Source organism: Oncorhynchus keta, unplaced genomic scaffold, assembly GCF_023373465.1.
Source record: "Oncorhynchus keta strain PuntledgeMale-10-30-2019 unplaced genomic scaffold, Oket_V2 Un_contig_3330_pilon_pilon, whole genome shotgun sequence".
Taxonomy (NCBI): Eukaryota; Metazoa; Chordata; class Actinopteri; order Salmoniformes; family Salmonidae; genus Oncorhynchus; species Oncorhynchus keta.
Genome location: NW_026287199.1, coordinates 394,563 through 419,722, shown reverse-complemented (window position 1 = coordinate 419,722; position 25,160 = coordinate 394,563). Strand labels below are relative to the sequence as shown.

General features: G+C 41.2%; 1 protein-coding gene and 1 long non-coding RNA gene across 9 annotated transcripts in view; one reads left to right on the top strand and one right to left on the bottom strand.

The window, feature by feature from the left end:
- Nucleotides 1-25,160, top strand: part of LOC118379649 (collagen alpha-2(VI) chain-like) — a 62,610-nt gene that overhangs the window by 5,786 nt on the left and 31,664 nt on the right. For all 7 annotated transcript variants that reach the window (XM_052508054.1, XM_052508053.1, XM_052508056.1 and 4 more), the window contains 8 exons: nucleotides 15,533-15,895; nucleotides 16,661-16,681; nucleotides 18,547-18,612; nucleotides 19,625-19,723; nucleotides 19,984-20,010; nucleotides 20,324-20,449; nucleotides 21,272-21,334; nucleotides 22,028-22,090. In XM_052508054.1, coding sequence (XP_052364014.1) covers nucleotides 15,533-15,895; nucleotides 16,661-16,681; nucleotides 18,547-18,612; nucleotides 19,625-19,723; nucleotides 19,984-20,010; nucleotides 20,324-20,449; nucleotides 21,272-21,334; nucleotides 22,028-22,090 — 828 coding nt within the window. The remainder of the gene's footprint in view (nucleotides 1-15,532; nucleotides 15,896-16,660; nucleotides 16,682-18,546; nucleotides 18,613-19,624; nucleotides 19,724-19,983; nucleotides 20,011-20,323; nucleotides 20,450-21,271; nucleotides 21,335-22,027; nucleotides 22,091-25,160) is intronic.
- On the bottom strand, nucleotides 23,259-24,802 carry LOC127923892 (uncharacterized). Of its 2 annotated transcripts, XR_008116050.1 has the most exons (5): nucleotides 24,661-24,802; nucleotides 24,487-24,602; nucleotides 24,081-24,254; nucleotides 23,501-23,964; nucleotides 23,259-23,442 (listed from the first exon to the last, which is right to left on the bottom strand). It is a non-coding gene; the product is annotated as an uncharacterized LOC127923892 (long non-coding RNA). The 2 variants fall into 2 exon arrangements; XR_008116051.1 differs by lacking the exon at nucleotides 24,487-24,602.

Genomic DNA, 25,160 nt, shown 5'->3' with positions numbered 1-25,160 from the left:
TAAAAGAACTCAAAGGGTTTTCTATCATGGAAGCTTCTCTAATGTCAAACATGTAAAGTGTGGTGTACCGCAGGGCAGCTCTCTAGGCCCTCTACTCTTTTCACTAATGACCTGCCACTTGCATTAAACAAAGCATGTGTGTCCATGTATGCTGATGATTCAACCATATACACATCACCAACCACAGCTAATGAAGTCACTGAAACCCTTAACAAAGAGTTGCAGTCTGTTTTGGAATGGCTGACCAGTAATAAACTGGTCCTGAACATCTCTAAAACTAAGAGCAGTGTATTTGGTACAAATCATTCCTTAAGTTGTGGTCCTTTGTGGGGTTAGGGTTAGGGCTAACCCTAATAAAATACCAAATACCAAACACACGCACACACAAACACACATGCTCACACACACACACAAATATACACAAAAAACATGTTATCAGTTTATAGATTGATGGGGTTAGATTGATGGGGTTACGGTTAGATTGATGGGGTTAGATTGATGGGGTTGGGGTTAGATTGATGGGGTTGGGGTTAGATTGATGGGGTTAGGGTTAGATTGATGGGGTTAGAATAATGGGGTTAGGGTTAGATTGATGGGGTTAGGGTTAGATTGATTGGGTTAGGGTTAGATTGATTGGGTTAGGGTTAGAATGATGGGGTTAGGGTTAGATAGATGGGGTTTGATTGATGGGGTTAGATTGATGAGGTTATGGTTAGATTGATGGGGTTAGGGTTAGGTTGATGGTGTTAGATTGGTGGGGTTAGGGTTAGATTGATGGGGTTAGGGTTAGATTGATGGGGTTAGATTGATGGGGTTAGGGTTAGATCGATGGTGTTAGATTGATGGTGTTAGGGTTAGATCGATGGGTTAGGGTTAGATTGATGGGGTTAGATTGGTGGGGTTAGGGTTAGATTGATGGGGTTAGGGTTAGATTGATGGGGTTGGGGTTAAATTGATGGGGTTGGGGTTAGATTGACGGGGTTAGGGTTAAAATGATGGGGTTAGGGTTAGATTGATGAGGTTAGGGTTAGATTGATGGGGTTAGGGTTAGATTGATGAGGTTAGGGTTAGATTGATGGGGTTGGGTTAGATTGATAGGGTTATGGTTAGATTAATGGGGATGGATTGATGGGGTTGGGTTAGATTGATGGGGTTGTTAGATTGATGGGGTTAGGGTTAGATTGATGGATGAGGGTTAGATTGATGGGGTTAGGGTTAGAAATGATGGGGTTAGGGTTAGATTGATGAGGTTAGGGTTAGACTGATAGGGTTAGATTGATGGGGTTTCTTAGATTGATAGGGTTATGGTTAGATTAATGGGGATGGATTGATGGGGTTAGGGTTAGATTGATGGGGTTAGGGTTCCCTTGATGAGGTTAGGGTTAGATTGATGGGGGTAAATTGATGAGGTTATGGTTAGATTGATTGGGTTAGGGTTAGGTTGATGGGGTTAGATTGATGGGGTTGAGGTTAGATTGATGGGGTTAGGGTTAGATTGATGAGGCTAGATTGATGGGTTTAGGGTTAGATTGATGGGATTAGATTGAGGAGGTTAGGTTTAGATTGATGGGGTTAGGGTTAGATTGATGGGGTTAGATTCATTTATTATTATTTTTAACTAGGCAAGTTCGAGTTAAGAACAAATTCTTATTTTCAATGACGGCCTAGGAACAGTAGGTTAACTGCCTGTTCAGGGGATGGGGTTAGAATGATGGGGTTAGGGTTAGATTGATGGGGTTAGGGTTAGATTGACGGGGTTAGGGTTAGATTGATGAGGTTAGGGTTAGATTGATGGGGTTAGGGTTAGATTGATGAGGTTAGGGTTAGATTGATGGGGTTAGATTAATGGGGTTAGGGTTAGATTGATGGGGTTAGGGTTAGATTGATGAGGTTAGGGTTAGATTGATGGGGTTAGGGTTAGATTGATGGGGTTAGGGTTAGATTGATGGGGTTAGATTGATGAGGTTACGGTCAGAGATGATATGGTTAGATGATTAAATTTGATGGGGTTGGATTGATGAGGTTAGGGTTAGATTGCTGAGACTATTACATGATGGGGTTAGATTTATACGGGTTAGGGTTAGATTTTTTTTTGGTTAGATTGATGGGGTTAGATTGATGGGGTTAGAAAAGGGTTAGATTGATGGTGTTATGGTTACCTTGATGAGGTTAGGGTTAGATTGATGGGGTTAGATTATGGGGTTAGGGTTAGATTGATGGGGTTAGGGTTAGATTGATGGGGTTAGATTGATGAGGTTACGGTCAGATTGATGGGGTGGACTGATGAGGTTAGGGTTAGATTGCTGGGGTTACATTGATGGGGTTAGATTTATGGGGTTAGGGTTAGATTGATGGGGTTAGGGTTAGATTGATGGGGTTTGGTTTAGATTGATGAGGTTAGTGTTAGATTGATGGGGTTAGATTGATGGGGTTAGATTGATGGGGTTAGATGGATGGGGTTAGATTGATGGGGTTAGGGTTTGATTGATGGGGTTAGATTGATGGGGTGAGGGTTAGATTGATGGGGTTAGGGTTAGATTGATGGGGTTGGGGTTAGATTGATGGGGTTAGGGTTAGATTGATGGGGTTAGATCGATGGGGTTAGGGTTAGATTGATGGGGTTAGGGTTAGATTGATGGGGTTAGATTGATAGGGTTAGGGTTAGATTGATGGGGTTAGATTGATGGGTTAGAGATGATGGGTTAGATTGATGGGGTTAGATTGATGGGGTTAGGGTTAGATTGATGGGTTAGATTGATGGGGTTAGGGTTAGATTGATGGGGTTAGATTGATGGGGTTAGGGTTAGATTGATGGGTTAGATTGATGGGTTAGATTGATGGGGTTAGGGTTAGATTGATGGGGTTAGGGTTAGATTGATGGGGTTGGGGTTAGATTGATGGGGTTAGGGTTAGATTGATGGGGTTAGGGTTAGATTGATGAGGTTAGGGTTAGATTGATGGGGTTAGGGTTAGATTGATGGGGTGAGGGTTAGATTGATGGGGTTAGATTAATGGGGGTTAAATTGATGAGGTTATGGTTAGATTGATTGGGTTAGGGTTAGGTTGATGGGGTTAGAATGGTGGGGTTGTACTGTTAGATTGATGGGGTTAGGGTTAGATTGATGAGGTTAGGGTTAGATCAATGGGGTTAGGGTTAGATTGATGGGGTTAGATTGATGGGGTTAGATTGATGGGGTTAGTTTTAGATTGATGATGTTAGATTGATGGTGTTAGGGTTAGATTGATGGGGTTAGGGTTAGATTGATAGGGTTAGATTGATGGGGTTAGATGGATGGGGTTAGATCAATGGGGTTAGGGTTAGATTGATGGTGTTCAGGTTAGATTGATGGTGTTCAGGTTAGATTAATGAGGTTAGATGAGGTTATGGTTAGATTTATGGGGTTAGGGTTAGATTGATGGGTTTAGGCTTAGATTGATGGGGTTACATTGATGGGGTTAGATTCATGGGGTTAGGGTTAGATTGATAGGGTTAGATTGATGGGGTTAGGGTTAGATTGATGGGGTTAGGGTTAGATTGATAGGGTTAGATTGATGGGGTTAGACTGATGGGGTTAGGGTTGATTTGATGGGGTTAGGGTTAGATTGATGGGGTTAGATTGATGGGGTTAGATGGATGGGGTTAGATTGATGGGGTTAGGGTTTGATTGATGGGGTTAGATTGATGGGGTTACGGTTTGATTGATGGGGTTAGATTGATGGTGTTCAGGTTAGATTGATGGTGTTCAGGTTAGATTGATGAGGTTAAGGGTAGATTGATGGGGTTAGATATATGGGGTTAGGGTTAGATTGATGGGGTTAGATATATGGAGTTAGGCTTAGATTGATGGGGTTAGATTGATGGTGTTACATTGATGGGGTTAGATTGATGGGGTTAGGGTTAGATTGATGGGGTTAGGGTTAGATTGATGGTGTTCAGGTTAGATTAATGAGGTTATGGTTAGATTGATGGGTTTAGGGTTAGATTGATGGGGTTAGATTGGTGGGGTTAGGGTTAGATTGATGGATTTAGGTTAGATTGATGGGGTTGGATTGATGGGGTTAGGGTTAGATTGATGGGGTTGGGGTTAGATCGATGGGGTTAGGGTTAGATGAATGGGGTTAGATTGGTGGGGTTAGGGTTAGATTGATGGATTTAGGGTTAGATTGATGGGGTTGGATTGATGGGGTTGGGGTTAGATTGACAGGGTTAGGGTTAGATTGATAGGGTTATGGTTAGATTAATGGGGATGGATTGATGGGGTTAGGGTTAGATTGATGAGGTTAGGGTTAGATTGATGGGGTTAGGGTTAGATTGATGAGGTTAGGGTTAGATTGATGGGGTTAGGGTTAGATTGATAGGGTTATGGTTAGATTATGGGGATGATTGATGGGGTTAGGGTTAGATTGATGGGGTTAGGGTTAGATTGATGGGGTTAGGGTTAGATTGATGAGTGAGGGTTAGATTGATGGGGTTAGGGTTAGAATGATGGGGTTAGGGTTAGATTGATGAGGTTAGGGTTAGATTGATAGGGTTAGATTGATGGGGTTAGGGTTAGATTGATAGGGTTATGGTTAGATTAATGGGGATGGATTGATGGGGTTAGGGTTAGATTGATGGGGTTAGGGTTCGATTGATGAGGTTAGGGTTAGATTGATGGGGGTAAATTGATGAGGTTATGGTTAGATTGATTGGGTTAGGGTTAGGTTGATGGGGTTAGATTGGTGGGGTTGAGGTTAGATTGATGGGGTTAGGGTTAGATTGATGAGGCTAGATTGATGGGTTTAGGGTTAGATTGATGGGTTTAGATTGATGGGGTTAGGGTTAGATTGATGGGGTTAGATTCATTTATTATTCTTTTTAACTAGGCAAGTTCGTTAAGAACAAATTCTTATTTTCAATGTCGGCCTAGGAACAGTAGGTTAACTGCCTGTTCAGGGGATGGGGTTAGAATGATGGGGTTAGGGTTAGATTGATGGGGTTAGGGTTAGATTGACGGGGTTAGGGTTAGATTGATGAGGTTAGGGTTAGATTGATGGGGTTAGGGTTAGATTGATGAGGTTAGGGTTAGATTGATGGGGTTAGATTAATGGGGTTAGGGTTAGATTGATGGGGTTAGGGTTAGATTGATGAGGTTAGGGTTAGATTGATGGGGTTAGGGTTAGATTGATGGGGTTAGGGTTAGATTGATGGGGTTAGATTGATGAGGTTACGGTCAGATTGATGGGGTTGGATTGATGAGGTTAGGGTTAGATTGCTGGGGTTACATTGATGGGGTTAGATTTATGGGGTTAGGGTTAGATTTATGGGGTTTTGGTTAGATTGATGGGGTTAGATTGATGGGGTTAGAAATGGGGTTAGATTGATGGTGTTATGGTTAGCTTGATGAGGTTAGGGTTAGATTGATGGGGTTAGATTAATGGGGTTAGGGTTAGATTGATGGGGTTAGATTGATGAGGTTACGGTCAGATTGATGGGGTTGGATTGATGAGGTTAGGGTTAGATTGCTGGGGTTACATTGATGGGGTTAGATTTATGGGGTTAGGGTTAGATTGATGGGGTTAGGGTTAGATTGATGGGGTTTGGTTTAGATTGATGAGGTTAGTGTTAGATTGATGGGGTTAGATTGATGGGGTTAGATTGATGGGGTTAGATGGATGGGGTTAGATTGATGGGGTTAGGGTTTGATTGATGGGGTTAGATTGATGGGGTGAGGGTTAGATTGATGAGGTTAAGGTTAGATTGATGGGGTTAGGGTTAGATTGATGGGGTTAGGGTTAGATTGATGGGGTTAGATCGATGGGGTTAGGGTTAGATTGATGGGGTTAGATTGATGGGGTTAGATTGATGGGATTAGATTGAGGAGGTTAGGTTTAGATTGATGGGTTAGGGTTAGATTGATGGGGTTAGGGTTAGATTGATGAGGTTAGGGTTAGATTGATGGGGTTAGGGTTAGATTGATGGGGTGAGGTTAGATTGATGGGGTTAGGGTTAAATTGATTAGGTTAGATTGATGGGGTTAGGTTAGATTGATGGGGTTAAATTGATGAGGTTATGGTTAGATTGATTGGGTTAGGTTAGGCTTGATGGGGTTAGATTGGTGGGGTTGGGGTTAGATTGATGGGGTTAGGGTTAGATTGATGAGGTTAGGGTTAGATCAATGGGGTTAGGGTTAGATTGATGGGGTTAGGGTTAGATTGATGGGGTTAGATTGATGGGGTTAGTTTTAGATTGATGATGTTAGATTGATGGTGTTAGGGTTAGATTGATGGGGTTAGGGTTAGATTGATAGGGTTAGATTGATGGGGTTAGATGGATGGGGTTAGATCAATGGGGTTAGGGTTAGATTGATGGTGTTCAGGTTAGATTGATGGTGTTAGATGAGGTTAGGGTTAGATTGATGGGTTTAGGCTTAGATTGATGGGGTTACATTGATGGGGTTAGATTCATGGGGTTAGGGTTAGATTGATAGGGTTAGATTGATGGGGTTAGGGTTAGATTGATGGGGTTAGGGTTAGATTGATAGGGTTAGATTGATGGGGTTAGATTGATGGGGTTAGATGGATGGGGTTAGGGTTAGATTGATGGGGTTAGGGTTAGATTGATGGGGTTAGATTGATGGGGTTAGATGGATGGGGTTAGATTGATGGGGTTAGGGTTTGATTGATGGGGTTAGGTTTGATTGATGGGGTTAGATTGATGGGGTTAGGGTTAGATTGATGGTGTTCAGGTTAGATTGATGAGGTTAAGGGTAGATTGATGGGGTTAGATATACAGGGTTAGGGTTAGATTGATGGGGTTAGATATATGGAGTTAGGCTTAGATTGATGGGGTTAGATTGATGGTGTTACATTGATGGGGTTAGATTGATGGGGTTAGGGTTAGATTGATGGGGTTAGGGTTAGATTGATGGTGTTAGATTGATGGTGTTAGGGTTAGATTGATGGGTTAGGGTTAGATTGATGGGTTAGATTGGTGGGGTTAGGGTTAGATTGATGGATTTAGGGTTAGATTGATGGGGTTGGATTGATGGGGTTAGGGTTAGATTGATGGGGTTGGGGTTAGATCGATGGGGTTAGGGTTAGATTAATGGGGTTAGATTGATGGATTTAGGGTTAGATTGATGGGGTTGGATTGATGGGGTTAGGGTTAGATTGATGGGGTTAGGGTTAAAATGATGGGGTTAGGGTTAGATTGATGAGGTTAGGGTTAGATTGATGGGGTTAGGGTTAGATTGATGAGGTTAGGGTTAGATTGATGGGGTTAGGGTTAGATTGATGGGGTTAGGGTTAGATTAATGGGGTTAGATTGATGGGGTTAGGGTTAGATTGATGGGGTTGGGGTTAGATTGATGGGGTTAGGGTTAGATTGATGGAGTGAGGGTTAGATTGATGGGGTTAGGGTTAGAATGATGGGGTTAGGGTTAGATTGATGAGGTTAGGGTTAGATTGATAGGGTTAGATTGATGGGGTTAGGGTTAGATTGATGGGGTTAGGGTTTGATTAATGGGGATAGGGTTAGATTGATGGGGTTAGGGTTAGATTGATGGGGTTAGGTTGATGGGGTTAGATTGATGGGGTTGAGGTTAGATCGATGGGGTTAGGGTTAGATTGATGAGGCTAGATTGATGGGTTTAGGTTAGATTGATGGGGTTAGATTGAGGAGGTTAGGTTTAGATTGATGGGGTTAGGGTTAGATTGATGGGGTTAGATTCATTTATTATTATTTTTAACTAGGCAAGTTCGTTAAGAACAAATTCTTATTTTCAATGTCGGCCTAGGAACAGTAGGTTAACTGCCTGTTCAGGGGATGGGGTTAGAATGATGGGGTTAGGGTTAGATTGATGGGGTTAGGGTTAGATTGACGGGGTTAGGGTTAGATTGATGAGGTTAGGGTTAGATTGATGGGGTTAGGGTTAGATTGATGAGGTTAGGGTTAGATTGATGGGGTTAGATTAATGGGGTTAGGGTTAGATTGATGGGGTTAGGGTTAGATTGATGAGGTTAGGGTTAGATTGATGGGGTTAGGGTTAGATTGATGGGGTTAGGGTTAGATTGATGGGGTTAGATTGATGAGGTTGATGGGGATTGATGGGGTTGGATTGATGAGGTTAGGGTTAGATTGCTGGGGTTACATTGATGGGGTTAGATTTATGGGGTTAGGGTTAGATTTATGGGGTTTTGGTTAGATTGATGGGGTTAGATTGATGGGGTTAGAAATGGGGTTAGATTGATGGTGTTATGGTTAGATTGATGAGGTTAGGGTTAGATTGATGGGGTTAGATTAATGGGGTTAGGGTTAGATTGATGGGGTTAGGGTTAGATTGATGGGGTTAGATTGATGAGGTTATGGTTAGATTGATTGGGTTAGGGTTAGGTTGATGGGGTTAGATTGATGGGGTTGAGGTTAGATTGATGGGGTTAGGGTTAGATTGATGAGGCTAGATTGATGGGTTTAGGGTTAGATTGATGGGATTAGATTGAGGAGGTTAGGTTTAGATTGATGGGGTTAGGGTTAGATTGATGGGGTTAGATTCATTTATTATTATTTTTAACTAGGCAAGTTATGTTAAGAACAAATTCTTATTTTCAATGACGGCCTAGGAACAGTAGGTTAACTGCCTGTTCAGGGATGGGGTTAGAATGATGGGGTTAGGGTTAGATTGATGGGGTTAGGGTTAGATTGACGGGGTTAGGGTTAGATTGATGAGGTTAGGGTTAGATTGATGGGGTTAGGGTTAGATTGATGAGGTTAGGGTTAGATTGATGGGGTTAGATTAATGGGGTTAGGGTTAGATTGATGGGGTTAGGGTTAGATTGATGAGGTTAGGGTTAGATTGATGGGGTTAGGGTTAGATTGATGGGGTTAGGGTTAGATTGATGGGGTTAGATTGATGAGGTTACGGTCAGATTGATGGGGTTGGATTGATGAGGTTAGGGTTAGATTGCTGGGGTTACATTGATGGGGTTAGATTTATGGGGTTAGGGTTAGATTTATGGGGTTTTGGTTGATTGATGGGTTAGATTGATGGGGTTAGAAATGGGGTTAGATTGATGGTGTTATGGTTAGCTTGATGAGGTTAGGGTTAGATTGATGGGGTTAGATTAATGGGGTTAGGGTTAGATTGATGGGGTTAGGGTTAGATTGATGGGGTTAGATTGATGAGGTTACGGTCAGATTGATGGGGTTGGATTGATGAGGTTAGGGTTAGATTGCTGGGGTTACATTGATGGGGTTAGATTTATGGGGTTAGGGTTAGATTGATGGGGTTAGGCTTAGATTGATGGGGTTACATTGATGGGGTTAGATTCATGGGGTTAGATTGATGGGGTTAGATGGATGGGGTTAGATTGATGGGGTTAGGGTTTGATTGATGGGGTTAGATTGATGGGGTGAGGGTTAGATTGATGAGGTTAAGGGTTAGATTGATGGGGTTAGGGTTAGATTGATGGGGTTAGGGTTAGATTGATGGGGTTAGATTGATGGGGTTAGGGTTAGATTGATGGGGTTAGGGTTAGATTGATGGGGTTAGATTGATGGGGTTAGGGTTAGATTGATGGGGTTAGATTGATGGGGTTAGATTGATGGGATTAGATTGAGGAGGTTAGGGTTAGATTGATGGGGTTAGGGTTAGATTGATGGGGTTAGGGTTAGATTGATGGGGTTAGGGTTAGATTGATGGGGTTAGGGTTAGATTGATGGGGTGAGGGTTAGATTGATGGGGTTAGGGTTAGATTGATGGGGTTAGGGTTAGATTGATGGGGTTAAATTGATGAGGTTATGGTTAGATTGATTGGGTTAGGGTTAGGTTGATGGGGTTAGATTGGTGGGGTTGGGGTTAGATTGATGGGGTTAGGGTTAGATTGATGAGGTTAGGGTTAGATCAATGGGGTTAGGGTTAGATTGATGGGGTTAGATTGATGGGGTTAGATTGATGGGGTTAGTTTTAGATTGATGATGTTAGATTGATGGTGTTAGGGTTAGATTGATGGGGTTAGGGTTAGATTGATGGGGTTAGATGGATGGGGTTAGATCAATGGGGTTAGGGTTAGATTGATGGTGTTCAGGTTAGATTGATGGTGTTCAGGTTAGATTAATGAGGTTAGATGAAGTTATGGTTAGATTGATGGGTTTAGGCTTAGATTGATGGGGTTACATTGGGGTTAGATTGATGGGGTTAGGGTTAGATTGATAGGGTTAGATTGATGGGGTTAGGGTTAGATTGATAGGGTTAGATTGATGGGGTTAGATTGATGGGGTTAGATGGATGGGGTTAGGGTTAGATTGATGGGGTTAGGGTTAGATTGATGGGGTTAGATTGATGGGGTTAGATGGATGGGGTTAGATTGATGGGGTTAGGGTTTGATTGATGGGGTTAGATTGATGGGGTTACGGTTTGATTGATGGGGTTAGATTGATGGTGTTCAGGTTAGATTGATGGTGTTCAGGTTAGATTGATGAGGTTAAGGGTAGATTGATGGGGTTAGATATATGGGGTTAGGGTTAGATTGATGGGGTTAGATATATGGAGTTAGGCTTAGATTGATGGGGTTAGATTGATGGTGTTACATGATGGGGTTAGATTGATGGGGTTAGGGTTAGATTGATGGGGTTAGGGTTAGATTGATGGGGTTAGGGTTAGATTGATGGTGTTCAGGTTAGATTAATGAGGTTATGGTTAGATTGATGGGTTTAGGCTTAGATTGATGGGGTTACATTGATGGGGTTAGATTGATGGGGTTAGGGTTAGATTGATGGGGTTAGATATATGGAGTTAGACTTAGATTGATGGGGTTAGATTGATGGTGTTAGGGTTAGATTGATGGGGTTAGGGTTAGATTGATGGTGTTCGGGTTAGATTAATGAGGTTATGGTTAGATTGATGGGTTTAGGCTTAGATTGATGGGGTTACATTGATGGGGTTAGATTTATGGGGTTAGGGTTAGATTGATGGGGTTAGGGTTAGATTGATAGGGTTAGATTGATGGGGTTAGGGTTAGATTGATGGGGTTAGGGTTAGATTGATAGGGTTAGATTGATGGGGTTAGGGTTAGATTCATGGGGTTAGGGTTAAATGGATGGGGTTTGATTGATGGGGTTAGATTGATGGGGTTTTGGTTAGATTGATGGGGTTAGGGTTAGAAATGGGGTTAGATTGATGGGGTCAGAATTAGATTGATGGGGTTAGATTGATGGTGTTAGGGTTAGATTAATGAGGTTATGGTTAGATTGATGAGTTTAGGCTTAGATTGATGGGGTTAGATTGATGGTGTTAGGGTTAGATTGATGGGGTTACATTGATGGGGTTAGATTCATGGGGTTAGGGTTAGATTTATAGGGTTAGATTGATGGGGTTAGGGTTAGATTGATGGGGTTAGGGTTAGATTGATAGGGTTAGATTGATGGGGTTAGGGTTAGATTCATGGGGTTAGGGTTAGATTGATAGGGTTAAATTGATGGGGTTAGGGTTAGATTGATGGGGTTAGGGTTAGATTGATGGTGTTAGGCTTAGATGGATGGGGTTTGATTGATGGGGTTTTTGTTAGATTGATGGGGTTAGAAATGGGGTTAGATTGATGGGGTCAGGATTAGATTGATGGGGTTAGATTGATGGGGTTAGATTGATGGGGTTAGGGTTAGATTGATAGGGTTAGATTGATGGAGTTAGGGTTAGATTGGGGTTTGATTGATGGGTTAGATTGATGGGGTTTGGTTAGATTGATGGGGTTAGAAATGGGGTTAGATTGATGGGGTCAGGATTAGATTGATGGGGTTAGATTGATGGGGTTAGGGGTTAGATTAATGAGGGGTTAGATTGATGAGTTTAGGCTTAGATTGATGGGGTTAGATTGATGGTGGGGTTAGATTGATGGGGTTACATTGATGGGGTTAGATTATGGGGTTAGGGTTAGATTGATAGGGTTAGATTGATGGGGTTAGGTTAGATTGATGGGGTTAGGTTAGATTGATGGGTTAGGGTTAGATTGATGGGTTAGGGTTAGATTGGTAGGGTTATGGTTAGATTGATGGGGTTAGGGTTAGATTGAAGGGGTTAGGGTTAGATTGATGGGGTAGGGTTAGATTGATGGGGTTAGATTGATGGGGTTAGATTGATGAGGTTAGGGTTAGATCGATGGGGTTAGGGGTTAGATTGATGGGGTTAGGGTTAGATTGATGGGGCTTAGATTGATGGGTTTAGGGGTTAGATTGATGGGTTTAGATTGATGGGGTTAGGGTTAGATTGATGGGGTTAGATTGATGGGGTTAGGGTTAGATTGATGGGGTTAGGGTTAGATTGATAGGTTAGATTAGGGTTAGAGATGATGGGGTTAGGGTTAGATTGATGAGGTTAGGGTTAGATAGATGGGTTTAGGGTTAGATTGATGGGGTTAGATTGATGGGGTTAGGGTTAGATTGATGAGGTTAGGGTAGATTGATAGGGTTATGGTTAGATTAATGGGGATGGATTGATGGGGTTAGGGTTAGATTGATGGGGTTAAATTGATGAGGTTATGGTTAGATTGATTGGGTTAGGGTTAGATTGATGGGGTTAGATTAGTGGGTTGGGGTTAGATTGATGGGGTTAGGTTAGATTGATGAGGTTAGGGTTAGATCAATGGGGTTAGGGTTAGATTGATGGGGTTAGGGTTAGATTGATGGGGTTAGATTGATGGGGTTAGGGTTAGATTGATGGGATTAGGGTTAGATTGATGGGGTAGGGTTAGATTGATGGGGTTAGGGTTAGATTGATGGGGTTAGGGTTAGATTGATGAGGTTAGGGGTTAGATTGATGGGGTTAGGGTTAGATTGATGGGGTTAGGGTTAGATTGATGGGGTTAGGGTTAGATTGATGGGGTTAGGGTTAGATTGATGAGGATGGGGTTAGGGTTAGATTGATGGGGTGAGGGTTAGATTGATGGGGTTAGGGTTCGATTGATGGGGTTAAATTGATCAGGTTATGGATAGATTGATTGGGTTAGGGTTAGGTTGATGGGGTTAGATTGGTGGGGTTGGGGTTAGATTGGTGGGGTTAGGGTTAGATTGATGCGGTTAGATTGATGGGGTTAGTTTTAGATTGATGAGGTTAGGGTTAGGGTTAGGGTTAGATTGATGGGGTAGGGTTAGATTGATGGGGTTGGGTTCAGATTGATGGGGTTGGGGTTAGATTGATGGGGTTAGGGTTAGATTGATGGAATCTAGGGTTAGATTGATGGGGTTAGGGTTAGAATGATGGGGTTAGGGTTAACCCCATCAATTAACCCTTAGACCCCATCAGATTGACCCTAACCCCATTGATGGGGTTAGGGTTAGACCCCATTAGATTGATGAGGTTAGGGTTAGACCCCATCAATGGGTTTAGGGTTAGATTGATGGGGTTAGATCAATGGGGTTAGGGTTAGACCCCATGAGGTTAGGGTAGATTGATAGGGTTATGGTTAGATTAATGGGGATGGATTGATGGGGTTAGGGGTTAATTGATGGGGTTAACCCCATGAGGTTAACCCTAACCCCATTAACCCTAAGGTTGATGGGGTTAGATTAACCCCATCAATTAGATTGATGGGGTTAGGGTTAGATTGATGAAGGGTTAGATCCATCAATTAACCCAGATCCCATGGGGTTATTAGATTGATGGGGTTAATTGACCCTTAACCCCATGGGATTAGGGTTAGATTGATGGGGTAGGGTTAACCCTGATGGGGTTAGGTTAGATTGATGGGGTTAGATTGATGGGGTTAGATTGATCTAGGTTAGGGTTAGATCGAACAGGCAGGGTTAGATCCCAGGGTTAGGGTTAGATTGATGGGGTTAGGGTTAGATTGATGGGGCAAGTTAGGGTTAGATTGATGAGGTTAGGGTTAATAGATGGGGTTAGGGTTAGAAAATTGATGGGGTTAGGGATAGATTGAAAATTAGGGTTGATCTGATTAGATTAGATTGATGGGGTTAAAATTAGATGATAAAGGTAAATTGATCAAAATGGATAAAATAAAATAAAAAATTAGATTAGATTGGTGGGGTTGGATTACATTAAAGACAGTTTCATTAGATTGAACCGGTTATTGACACAACATTAAAGACAGTTTCAAACAGGTTGATCCTGCATGGAGCACAACATTAAAGACAGTTTCATACAGGTTGAAGCTACATGGGGTTAGGGTTAGATTGATGTCCACATTGATGGGGATGCTTAGAATGATGGGGTTAGGGGTATATGAGGTTGGGTTAGATTGACCTGTGGTTAGATTGATGGGGTTAGGGTTTGATTGATGGGGTTAGGGGTTAGATTGATGAGGTTAAGGTTAGATTGATGGGGTTAGATATATCAACCCTTAACCCTATCAATCTAACCCTAACCTCATCAATCAACCCTAACCCTCAATCTAACCCTAACCCCATCAATCTAACCCTAACCCCATCAATCTAACCCTAACCCCATCAATCTAACCCTAACCCCATCAATCTAACCCTAACCCCATCAATCTAACCCTAACCCCATCAATCTAACCCTAACCTCATTAATTAACCCTATACCCCAGTAGCTGGTTAACCCCTCAATCTAACCCTATGTCTGTCAATCTGGTGTTAACCCCATTAATCTGTGGTAACCCCATCAATCTAACCCTAACCCCATCAATCTAACCCTAACCCCATTAATTAACCCTAACCCCATCAATCTAACCCTAACCCTGTGGTGTAACCCTAACCCCATTAATCTAACCCCATCAATCTAACCCTAACCCCGTGTCTAAACCTAACCCCATCAATCTAACCCTAACCCCCATGTTGTTAACCCCATCCCTGACAGTGTTGTTAGCCTGTGTGGTTATGGCATTGGACTAGTTATGTCTGTGGCCAGTTCAAATCCCAGAGCTGACAAGGTACAAAATCTGTTGTTCTGCTCTTGAACAGGCAGTTAACCCATGTTCTGAGGCCGTGTTGAAAATAATAATTTGTTCTTAACTGACTTGGTGTTGTTAGTTAAATGGTGTTAAAAGTTAAAAAAAATAAAAATAAAATAAAATAAAAAATTTGATGTGGTGTTGTTACATGGAGCACAACATGTAAAGACAGTTTCATACAGGTTGAAGCTGTGGTGCACAACATTAAAGTTATGTCTACAGGTTGAAGCTGTGGTAGATGGTTATGGGACCTGGTGTTGTTATGGCTGTGGTGTGGTGTTGTTATGGCTGTGGTGTTGTTATGTCTGTGGTGTTGTTATGGCTGTGGTGTTGTTATGTCTGTGGTGTGGTGTTATTATGGCTGTGGTGTTGTTATATCTGTGGTGTTGTTATGTCTGTGGTGTTGTTATGGCTGTGGTGTTGTTATGGCTGTGGTGTGGTGTTGTTATGGCTGTGGTGTTGTTATGTCTGTGGTGTTGTTATGGCTGTGGTGTGGTGTTGTTATGGCTGTGGTGTGGTGTTGTTATGGCTGTGGTGTTGTTATGGCTGTGGTGTTGTTATGGCTGTGGTGTGGTGTTGTTATGGCTGTGGTGTTGTTATGGCTGTGTTGTTGACATAGTTTTTTTTTCAGGGTTTGAGGAATATCCGGTACCTGGGTAAAGGAACCTACATCGACTGCGCCCTCGCTAACATGACACAGGAAATGACACGTTTGCCCTCTAACCCCGGAGCGCTGCGATTCGCTGTCGTCATTACCGACGGTCACGTGACAGGAAACCCGTGCGGCGGGGTGAAGGTGACGGCCGAGCGTGCGCGCGACGAGGGCATCAGGATGTTTGTGGTCGCGGCCACGAAGAACGTGGACGAGACGGGTCTGAGGGAGATCGCTAACTCTCCGGCCAACGTCTACAGAAAAGACTTCCTGGCTGTCGACCTCAGTGGCAACAGGCCTGTTATACAGCTGGACACTATAGACCGCATCATCAAGACCATGGTAACACACGCACACACACACACACACACACACACACTAACATACTGTTATACAGCTGGACACTATAGACCTCATCATCAAGACCATGGTAACACACACACACACACACACACACACACACACACACACACACACACACACACACACACACACACACACACACACACACACACACACACACACACACACACACACACTACAGCTGCTGGACACTATAGACTACAGCTGGACACTATAGACTACAGCTGGACACTATAGACCTCATCATAAATACCATAGTAACACACACACACACAGCTGGACACTATAGCCCTCATCATAAATACCATAGTAACACACACACACACACAGCTGGACACTATAGACCTCATCATAAATACCATAGTAACACACACACACACAGCTGGACACTATAGACTACAGCTGGACACTATAGACCTCATCATAAATACCATAGTAACACACACACACACAGCTGGACACTATAGCCCTCATCATAAATACCATAGTAACACACACACACACACACACAGCTGGACACTATAGACTACAGCTGGACACTATAGACTACAGCTGGACACTATAGACTACAGCTGGACACTATAGACTACAGCTGGACACTATAGACTACAGCTGGACACTATAGACTACAGCTGGACACTATAGCCCTCATCATAAATACCATAGTAACACACACTGTGATGATCATATCCAATAAACATTTTTCATGTTTAAGTAAAATATTTTGTATTTTCCTTTTTCTAGACCCACCTGGCCTATCAGGAGGTGAGACTGAAGAGACAACCACACAATGTTACCATACAAGCAACCTACAATAACCTATTCTATTTGATTAGATATGATTATATACTATTAGATATGATTATATACTATTAGATATGATTATATACTATTAGATATGATTATATACTATTAGATATGATTATATACTATTATATATGATTATATATGATTATATACTATTATATATGATTATATACTATTAGATATGATTATATACTATTATATACGATTATATATGATTATATACTATTATATATGATTATATACTATTAGATATGATTATATACTATTAGATACTATTATATATGATTATATACTATTATATACTATTATATATGATTATATACTATTATATATACTATTATATATGATTATATATGATTATATACTATTAGATATGATTATATACTATTAGATATGATTATATACTATTATATACGATTATATATGATTATATACTATTATATATGATTATATACTATTATATATGATTATATACTCTTATATATTATTATATACTATTATATATGATTATATACTATTATATATTATTATATACTATTATACATTAATATATACTATTATATTATTTTGTACTATTATATATGATTATATACTATTATATAAATGATTATATGCTATTATATAAATTTTTATATATGTTTATATACTATTATATAAACGATTATATATGGTTATATACTATTATATAAATGATTATATGCTATTATATAAATTATTATATATGTTTATATACTATTATATAAATGATTGTATATTTTTTTTATATACATGATTATATACTATTATATATTGTTATATATGATTTTATACTTATATACTATTATATATGATTATATACTTTTATATATGATTATATACTATTATATAAACGATTATATATGGTTATATACTATTATATAAATTAATGTATACTTTTATATACATGATTATATATGGTTATATAAATTATTGTATACTTTTATATACATGATTATATATGGTTATATACTATTATATAAATTATTGTATAGTTTTATATACATGCTTATATACTGTTATATATTATTATATAAATTATTGTATAGTTTTATATACATGCTTATATACTATTATATAAATGATTGTATAGTTTTATATACATGCTTATATACTGTTATATAAATTATTGTATACTTTTATATACATGATTATATATGGTTATATACTATTATATAAATTATTGTATAGTTTTATATACATGCTTATATACTGTTATATACTATTATATAAATGATTGTATACTATTATATATGGTTATATATGATTATATACTATTATATAAATTATTAAATATGATTATATACTATTATATATGATTATAATCTATTATATAAATGAATATATATGATTATATACTATTGCATAAATAATTTTATACTATTATATATGACAATTTACTATTATATAAATGATTATATATGATTGTTTACTATTATATAAATTATTATATATGATTATATACTATTATATACTAGTATATATGATTATTTACTATTATATAAATGATTATATATGATTATTTACTATTATATAAATTATTATATATGATTGTTTACTATTATATAAATTATTATATATGATTCTATACTATTATATATGATTCTATAGTATTATATATGATTCTATACTATTATATACTAGTATATATGATAAAATACTATTATATAAATTATTATATATGATTCTATACTATTATATATGATTCTATAGTATTATATATGATTCTATACTATTATATACTATGATAACAGATGCACAAGATGTTGATATTGATACCTGTATTCCATGCATGTGGTCTCTCTCAGTGCTACAAGGTGAAGTGTCTGGAGACAGATGGACCCCCTGGACCTGAAGGACACAGAGGACAGAAGGTACAAGTCCTGGACGGGTCCGTTTGTTTATCGACTCCACACGCTGGCCACATCAATCCCGAGCCCCACCCAATATCCGACACCAGGACGTCATTTTCTCTGCAGACCGACCCACCCACATAGAATTGTTTCCGAGAGCCGATACGTTTCCTGCAAAATAACATACATTTATTGAATTGTTTTTATAATTCCAGAGTACTTGGCTATTAGGCTTCTCGCTGTATGAAGGCATTTGTCTACATGTCTATTCAACATTTATAGAAAAGGAAACCATGCCATGAATTAAGAACGATATATTTTTATTTTCATATTGCGATGCGTCTCTCAAATCACTTTTTAGCCTTCCTACCTAATGAAAGCCTATAGCCGACACAAAACAATTCCTTTACATTCAATATCGTTTAGATCATCAAATAGTTTAGGCCTAATTCAACTTCAATAAACTAGTCCCGAAATGGAATATGGAAGAATAGGCTACTCACATTTTTACCAGCCGTATTGGTTTACAAGTCATATAGCATATGGTATTATATGAACGGATGTAATCCCAGTGCGTCCATCTAAGTAACATAATAAAAAAGCCCAATCAGAATCCGTCAATTGAAACTGGAGGTATTATGGGCTGCATCTCAATCCATTCTGCCTCGCTGCTCACAGAATTCTCAACACAATGCAACACAACAAGCTACTGGGTTTGTGAAAAGTCTATTATCTTGATTTTAAAAATGTTTCCGACCCGCAATGTGTTCCGAAGCGCGAGCCCACCCAGGGGTTGAAAAATGTTTTCATTCCACCTGCCAGTATATATTTTTGCACCTCACCCGCGGGAAACTGTGGGTGTCGGACCCCGATGCAAGACTCTACCACACACACACACACACACACACACACACACACACACACACACACACACACACACACACACACACACACACACACACACACACACACATACACATACACATACACATACACACACAAACACTTGTTCTGACTCTGTTGTGTGCTACAGGGAGCTAAAGGAGACAACGGCAACCCCGGTCCTAAAGGCGATAGGGGAAGACAGGGCGACCCCGGCATCGAGGGTCCCATCGGTCACCCAGGAGTCAAGGCAAGTCTCCAGGCTCCTCCCATTCACACACACGACCAGTAATAATGTCTTAAATACACTGCCCTTAACAATGTCTTTAAATACACTGCCCTTAATGTCTTTAAATACACTGCCCTTAACAATGTCTTTAAATACACTGCAGGTAATAATGTATGGAAAAGCTAGAGACGTGGCTACTAGTAATAATGTCTTCATCTGAAGTGACTCAACCAGTAATACTGAAGGTCTGACTGGTTCTTTTCTCTCTTGCCCTTCTATAGGGTGAAATAGGTATCAAAGGTGAAAAGGTGAGGTCATCATTTATTATCCATTGATTATCTATTGATAATTGGTTATAAGACCTGCTCATCATGTGACTGAAGCACAGGAGGTTGGTGGCACCTTAATTTGGGAGGATGGGCTCGTGGTAATGTCTGGAGCGGAATTGCTCGAGTGGTAGCATATACATCAAACACATGGTTTCCATGGTTTCCAGGCGTTTGATGCCATTCCATTCGCTCCGTTCCAGCCATTATTATGAGCCGTCCTCCCCTCACCAGCCTCCACTGGACCGAAGGTAGTCAAGGTGAAAGGTTATGGATTATTGCTGTGTGTTTTCAGGGGGAGATCGGAGCTGAGGGGAAGAAGGGTGTGGCCGGCCTCGCTGGACGCAACGGGACAGACGGACAGAAGGGGAAGATCGGACGCATCGGCGCTCCCGGCTGCAAAGGAGATCCAGGAGACAGGGTATGTTCTGAGAAACCTGACTAGATCCAGGAGACAGGGTATGTTCTGAGATACCTGACTAGATCCAGGAGACAGGGTATGTTCTGAGAAACCTGACTAGATCCAGGAGACAGGGTATGTTCTGAGAAACCTGACTAGATCCTGGAGACAGGGTATGTTCTGAGAAACCTGACTAGATCCAGGAGACAGGGTATGTTCTGAGAAACCTGACTAGATCCAGGAGACAGGGTATGTTCTGAGAAACCTGACTAGATCCAGGAGACATTGTATGTTCTGAGAAACCTGACTAGATCCAGGAGACAGGGTATGTTCTGAGAAACCTGACTAGATCCAGGAGACAGGGTATGTTCTGAGAAACCTGACTAGATCCAGGAGACAGGGTATGTTCTGAGAAACCTGACTAGATCCAGGAGACAGGGTATGTTCTGAGAAACCTGACTAGATCCAGGAGACAGGGTATGTTCTGAGAAACCTGACTCGACCCAGGAGACAGGGTATGTTCTGAGAAACCTGACTAGACCCATGAGACAGGGTATGTTCTGAGAAACCTGACTAGATCCAGGAGACAGGGTATGTTCTGAGAAACCTGACTAGATCCAGGAGACAGGGTATGTTCTGAGTAACCTGACTCGACCAAGGAGACATGGTATATTCTGAGAAACCTGACTAGATCCAGGAGACAGGGTATGTTCTGAGAAACCTGACTAGATCCAGGAGACAGGGTATGTTCTGAGAAACCTGACGAGACCCAGGGTATGACCTCAGTGTGTGTGTGTAATATATTTACGTGTGTGTGTGTGTGTGTGTGTGTGTCTCGGGCAGGGTCCTGATGGTCACTCAGGAGACGCGGGCGACGGTGGTCTTCCTGGAACAGATGGAGAGAAGGTACCCCTATAATCACTATACAACCCCCCCCTATAATCACTATACAACCCCCTATAATCACTATACAACCCCCCTATAATCACTATACAACCCCCCTTATAATCACTATACAACCCCCCTATAATCACTATACAACCCCCCTATAATCACTATACACCCCCCTATAATCACTATACAACCCCCTATAATCACTATACAACCCCCCTATAATCACTATACAACCCCCTATAATCACTATACAACCCCCTATAATCACTATACAACCCCCTATAATCACTATACAACCCCCCTATAATCACTATACAACCCCCCTATAATCACTATACAACCCCTCTATAATCACTATACAACCCCCCTATAATCACTATACAACCCCCTATAATCACTATACAACCCCCCTATAATCACTATACAACCCCCTATAATCACTATACAACCCCCCTATAATCACTATACAACCCCCTATAATCACTATACAACCCCCCTATAATCATTATACAACCCCCTATAATCACTATACAACCCCCTATAATCACTATACAACCCCCCTATAATCACTATACAACCCCCCTATAATCACTATACAAACACTTCTGTAATCATCAATCCATCTCTATACAATCACAACACAATCACCACAAAATCACTGTAAAATCACCATACAATCACTAATCACTGTGTTTCTGTTGGCAGGGAGATCCCGGTCGCTCAGGAAGAGCAGGCCCCCTCGGCCCGGTGGGAGACTCTGGACCTAAGGTACACAGGAAGTCACTTCTTGACCCCTGACCCTCAGACTGTGTGTACCTGACTTCTGTGCTCTTCTCTGGTCATTGTGTCAGGGACCTTGATAGGAAAATTATAGGTAATTGTTTAAAGTTTATAGGTCATGGGTTATGGCTAATAGGTCATGGGTTATAGGTCATGGGTTATAGGTCAGGGTTATGGTTAATAGGTCATGGGTCAGAGGTCATGGGTTAGAGGTTATGGTTAATGGGTTAGAGGTCATGGGTCAGGGTTAATAGGTCAGGGTTATAGGTCATGGGTTAGAGATCATGGGTTAGAGGTCATGGGTTATGGTTAATAGGTCATGGGTTAGAGGTCAGGGTTAGAGGTCATGGGTTATGGTTAATAGGTCATGGGTTATAGGTCATGGGTTAGAGGTCAGGGTTAGAGGTCATGGGTTATGGTTAATAGGTCATTGGTTATAGGTCATGGGTTATAGGTCATGGGTTAGAGATCATGGGTTAGAGGTCAGGGTTAGAGGTCATGGGTTATGGTTAATAGGTCAGGGTTATAGGTTAGAGGTCAGGGTTAGAGGTAATGTGTTCAAGGCTATGTCGTTTCTAGCTTTTTGGGAGCCCTATGTAAGATTTGGTTGGGAGGGCCCCCCTCCTCGCGAGCATGGGAGGGCCCTCCTCGCGAGCAAACCCCCTCCTCGCGAGCCAAACATTTTATTGACATTTTGAGAGAAAAATGTGCATCTTTAAAGTCAATGTCCTGCAATTCTACACATTTTAACATGCGTTTGAGATAATATTTAGCCGTTTTTAAGCTAATTTCCTGCTATTCTGCACATTTTGCCATGTCGTTTCTCATGTTAATATGATATCTGAATGAGAGTGACTATGTAGGTTAGGGCCCTTGGGCACATGCCTTGTGCCCGGTTAATAATTTGGCCATGATTGCTACAAGGTTTAGATAGCTGGGTAGACTGATTTACATAGCAATCTATAACATGTTATCTGACATGATTGACTGACAGTGACAGATATAACAATAGAAAATGCTAAATGGCATATATTATTATTATTATTATAAAATCTGCTGATGGACAACCAAGTTTCAAAATGGCACCTTCTGTATGCTACTATTCTACCTCTCAACAGGAAGCTGAGACCCAGACTGACTTCCTTTCCTTCTCTTGTGTATTCTACCTCTCAACAGGAAGCCGAGACCCAGACTGACTTCCTTTCCTTCTCTTGTGTATTCTACCTCTCAACAGGAAGCCGAGACCCAGACTGACTTCCTTTCCTTCTCTTGTGTATTCTACCTCTCAACAGGAAGCCGAGACCCAGACTGACTTCCTTTCCTTCTCTTGTGTATTCTACCTCTCAACAGGAAGCTGAGACCCAGACTGACTTCCTTTCCTTCTCTTGTGTATTCTACCTCTCAACAGGAAGCCGAGACCCAGACTGACTTCCTTTCCTTCTCTTGTGTATTCTACCTCTCAACAGGAAGCCGAGACCCAGACTGACTTCCTTTCCTTCTCTTGTGTATTCTACCTCTCAACAGGAAGCCGAGACCCAGACTGACTTCCTTTCCTTCTCTTGTGTATTCTACCTCTCAACAGGAAGCCGAGACCCAGACTGACTTCCTTTCCTTCTCTTGTGTATTCTACCTCTCAACAGGAAGCCGAGACCCAGACTGACTTCCTTTCCTTCTCTTGTGTATTCTACCTCTCAACAGGAAGCCGAGACCCAGACTGACTTCCTTTCCTTCTCTTGTGTATTCTACCTCTCAACAGGAAGCCGAGACCCAGACTGACTTCCTTTCCTTCTCTTGTGTATTCTACCTCTCAACAGGAAGCCGAGACCCAGACTGACTTCCTTTCCTTCTCTTGTGTATTCTACCTCTCAACAGGAAGCTGAGACCCAGACTGACTTCCTTTCCTTCTCTTGTGTATTCTACCTCTCAACAGGAAGCTGAGACCTTGACTGACTTCCTTTCCTTCTCTTGTGTATTCTACCTCTCAACAGGAAGCCGAGACCCAGACTGACTTCCTTTCCTTCTCTTGTGTATTCTACCTCTCAACAGGAAGCCGAGACCCAGACTGACTTCCTTTCCTTCTCTTGTGTATTCTACCTCTCAACAGGAAGCCGAGACCCAGACTGACTTCCTTTCCTTCTCTTGTGTATTCTACCTCTCAACAGGAAGCTGAGACCTTGACTGACTTCCTTTCCTTCTCTTGTGTATTCTACCTCTCAACAGGAAGCTGAGACCCAGACTGACTTCCTGTCCTTCTCTTGTGTATTCTACCTCTCAACAGGAAGCTGAGACCCAGACTGTCTTCCTTTACTTCTCTTGTGTATTCTACCTCTCAACAGGAAGCTGAGACCCAGACTGACTTCCTTTCCTTCTCTTGTGTATTCTACCTCTCAACAGGAAGCCGAGACCCAGACTGACTTCCTTTCCTTCTCTTGTGTATTCTACCTCTCAACAGGAAGCCGAGACCCAGACTGACTTCCTTTCCTTCTCTTGTGTATTCTACCTCTCAACAGGAAGCTGAGACCTTGACTGACTTCCTTTCCTTCTCTTGTCTATTCTACCTCTCAACAGGAAGCCGAGACCCAGACTGACTTCCTTTCCTTCTCTTGTGTATTCTACCTCTCAACAGGAAGCCGAGACCCAGACTGACTTCCTTTCCTTCTCTTGTGTATTCTACCTCTCAACAGGAAGCCGAGACCCAGACTGACTTCCTTTCCTTCTCTTGTGTATTCTACCTCTCAACAGGAAGCTGAGACCTTGACTGACTTCCTTTCCTTCTCTTGTGTATTCTACCTCTCAACAGGAAGCTGAGACCCAGACTGACTTCCTGTCCTTCTCTTGTGTATTCTACCTCTCAACAGGAAGCTGAGACCCAGACTGTCTTCCTTTACTTCTCTTGTGTATTCTACCTCTCAACAGGAAGCTGAGACCCAGACTGACTTCCTTTTCAAGCGGACTTTGGGCCCTAAGCAGCCACTTATGTCCAGTGCCTAGAAAAGGCACTGGTCAAGGTCATGGGCTAGAGGTCAGGCTTAAAGAATTCTAGGTCATGGGTGAAAGG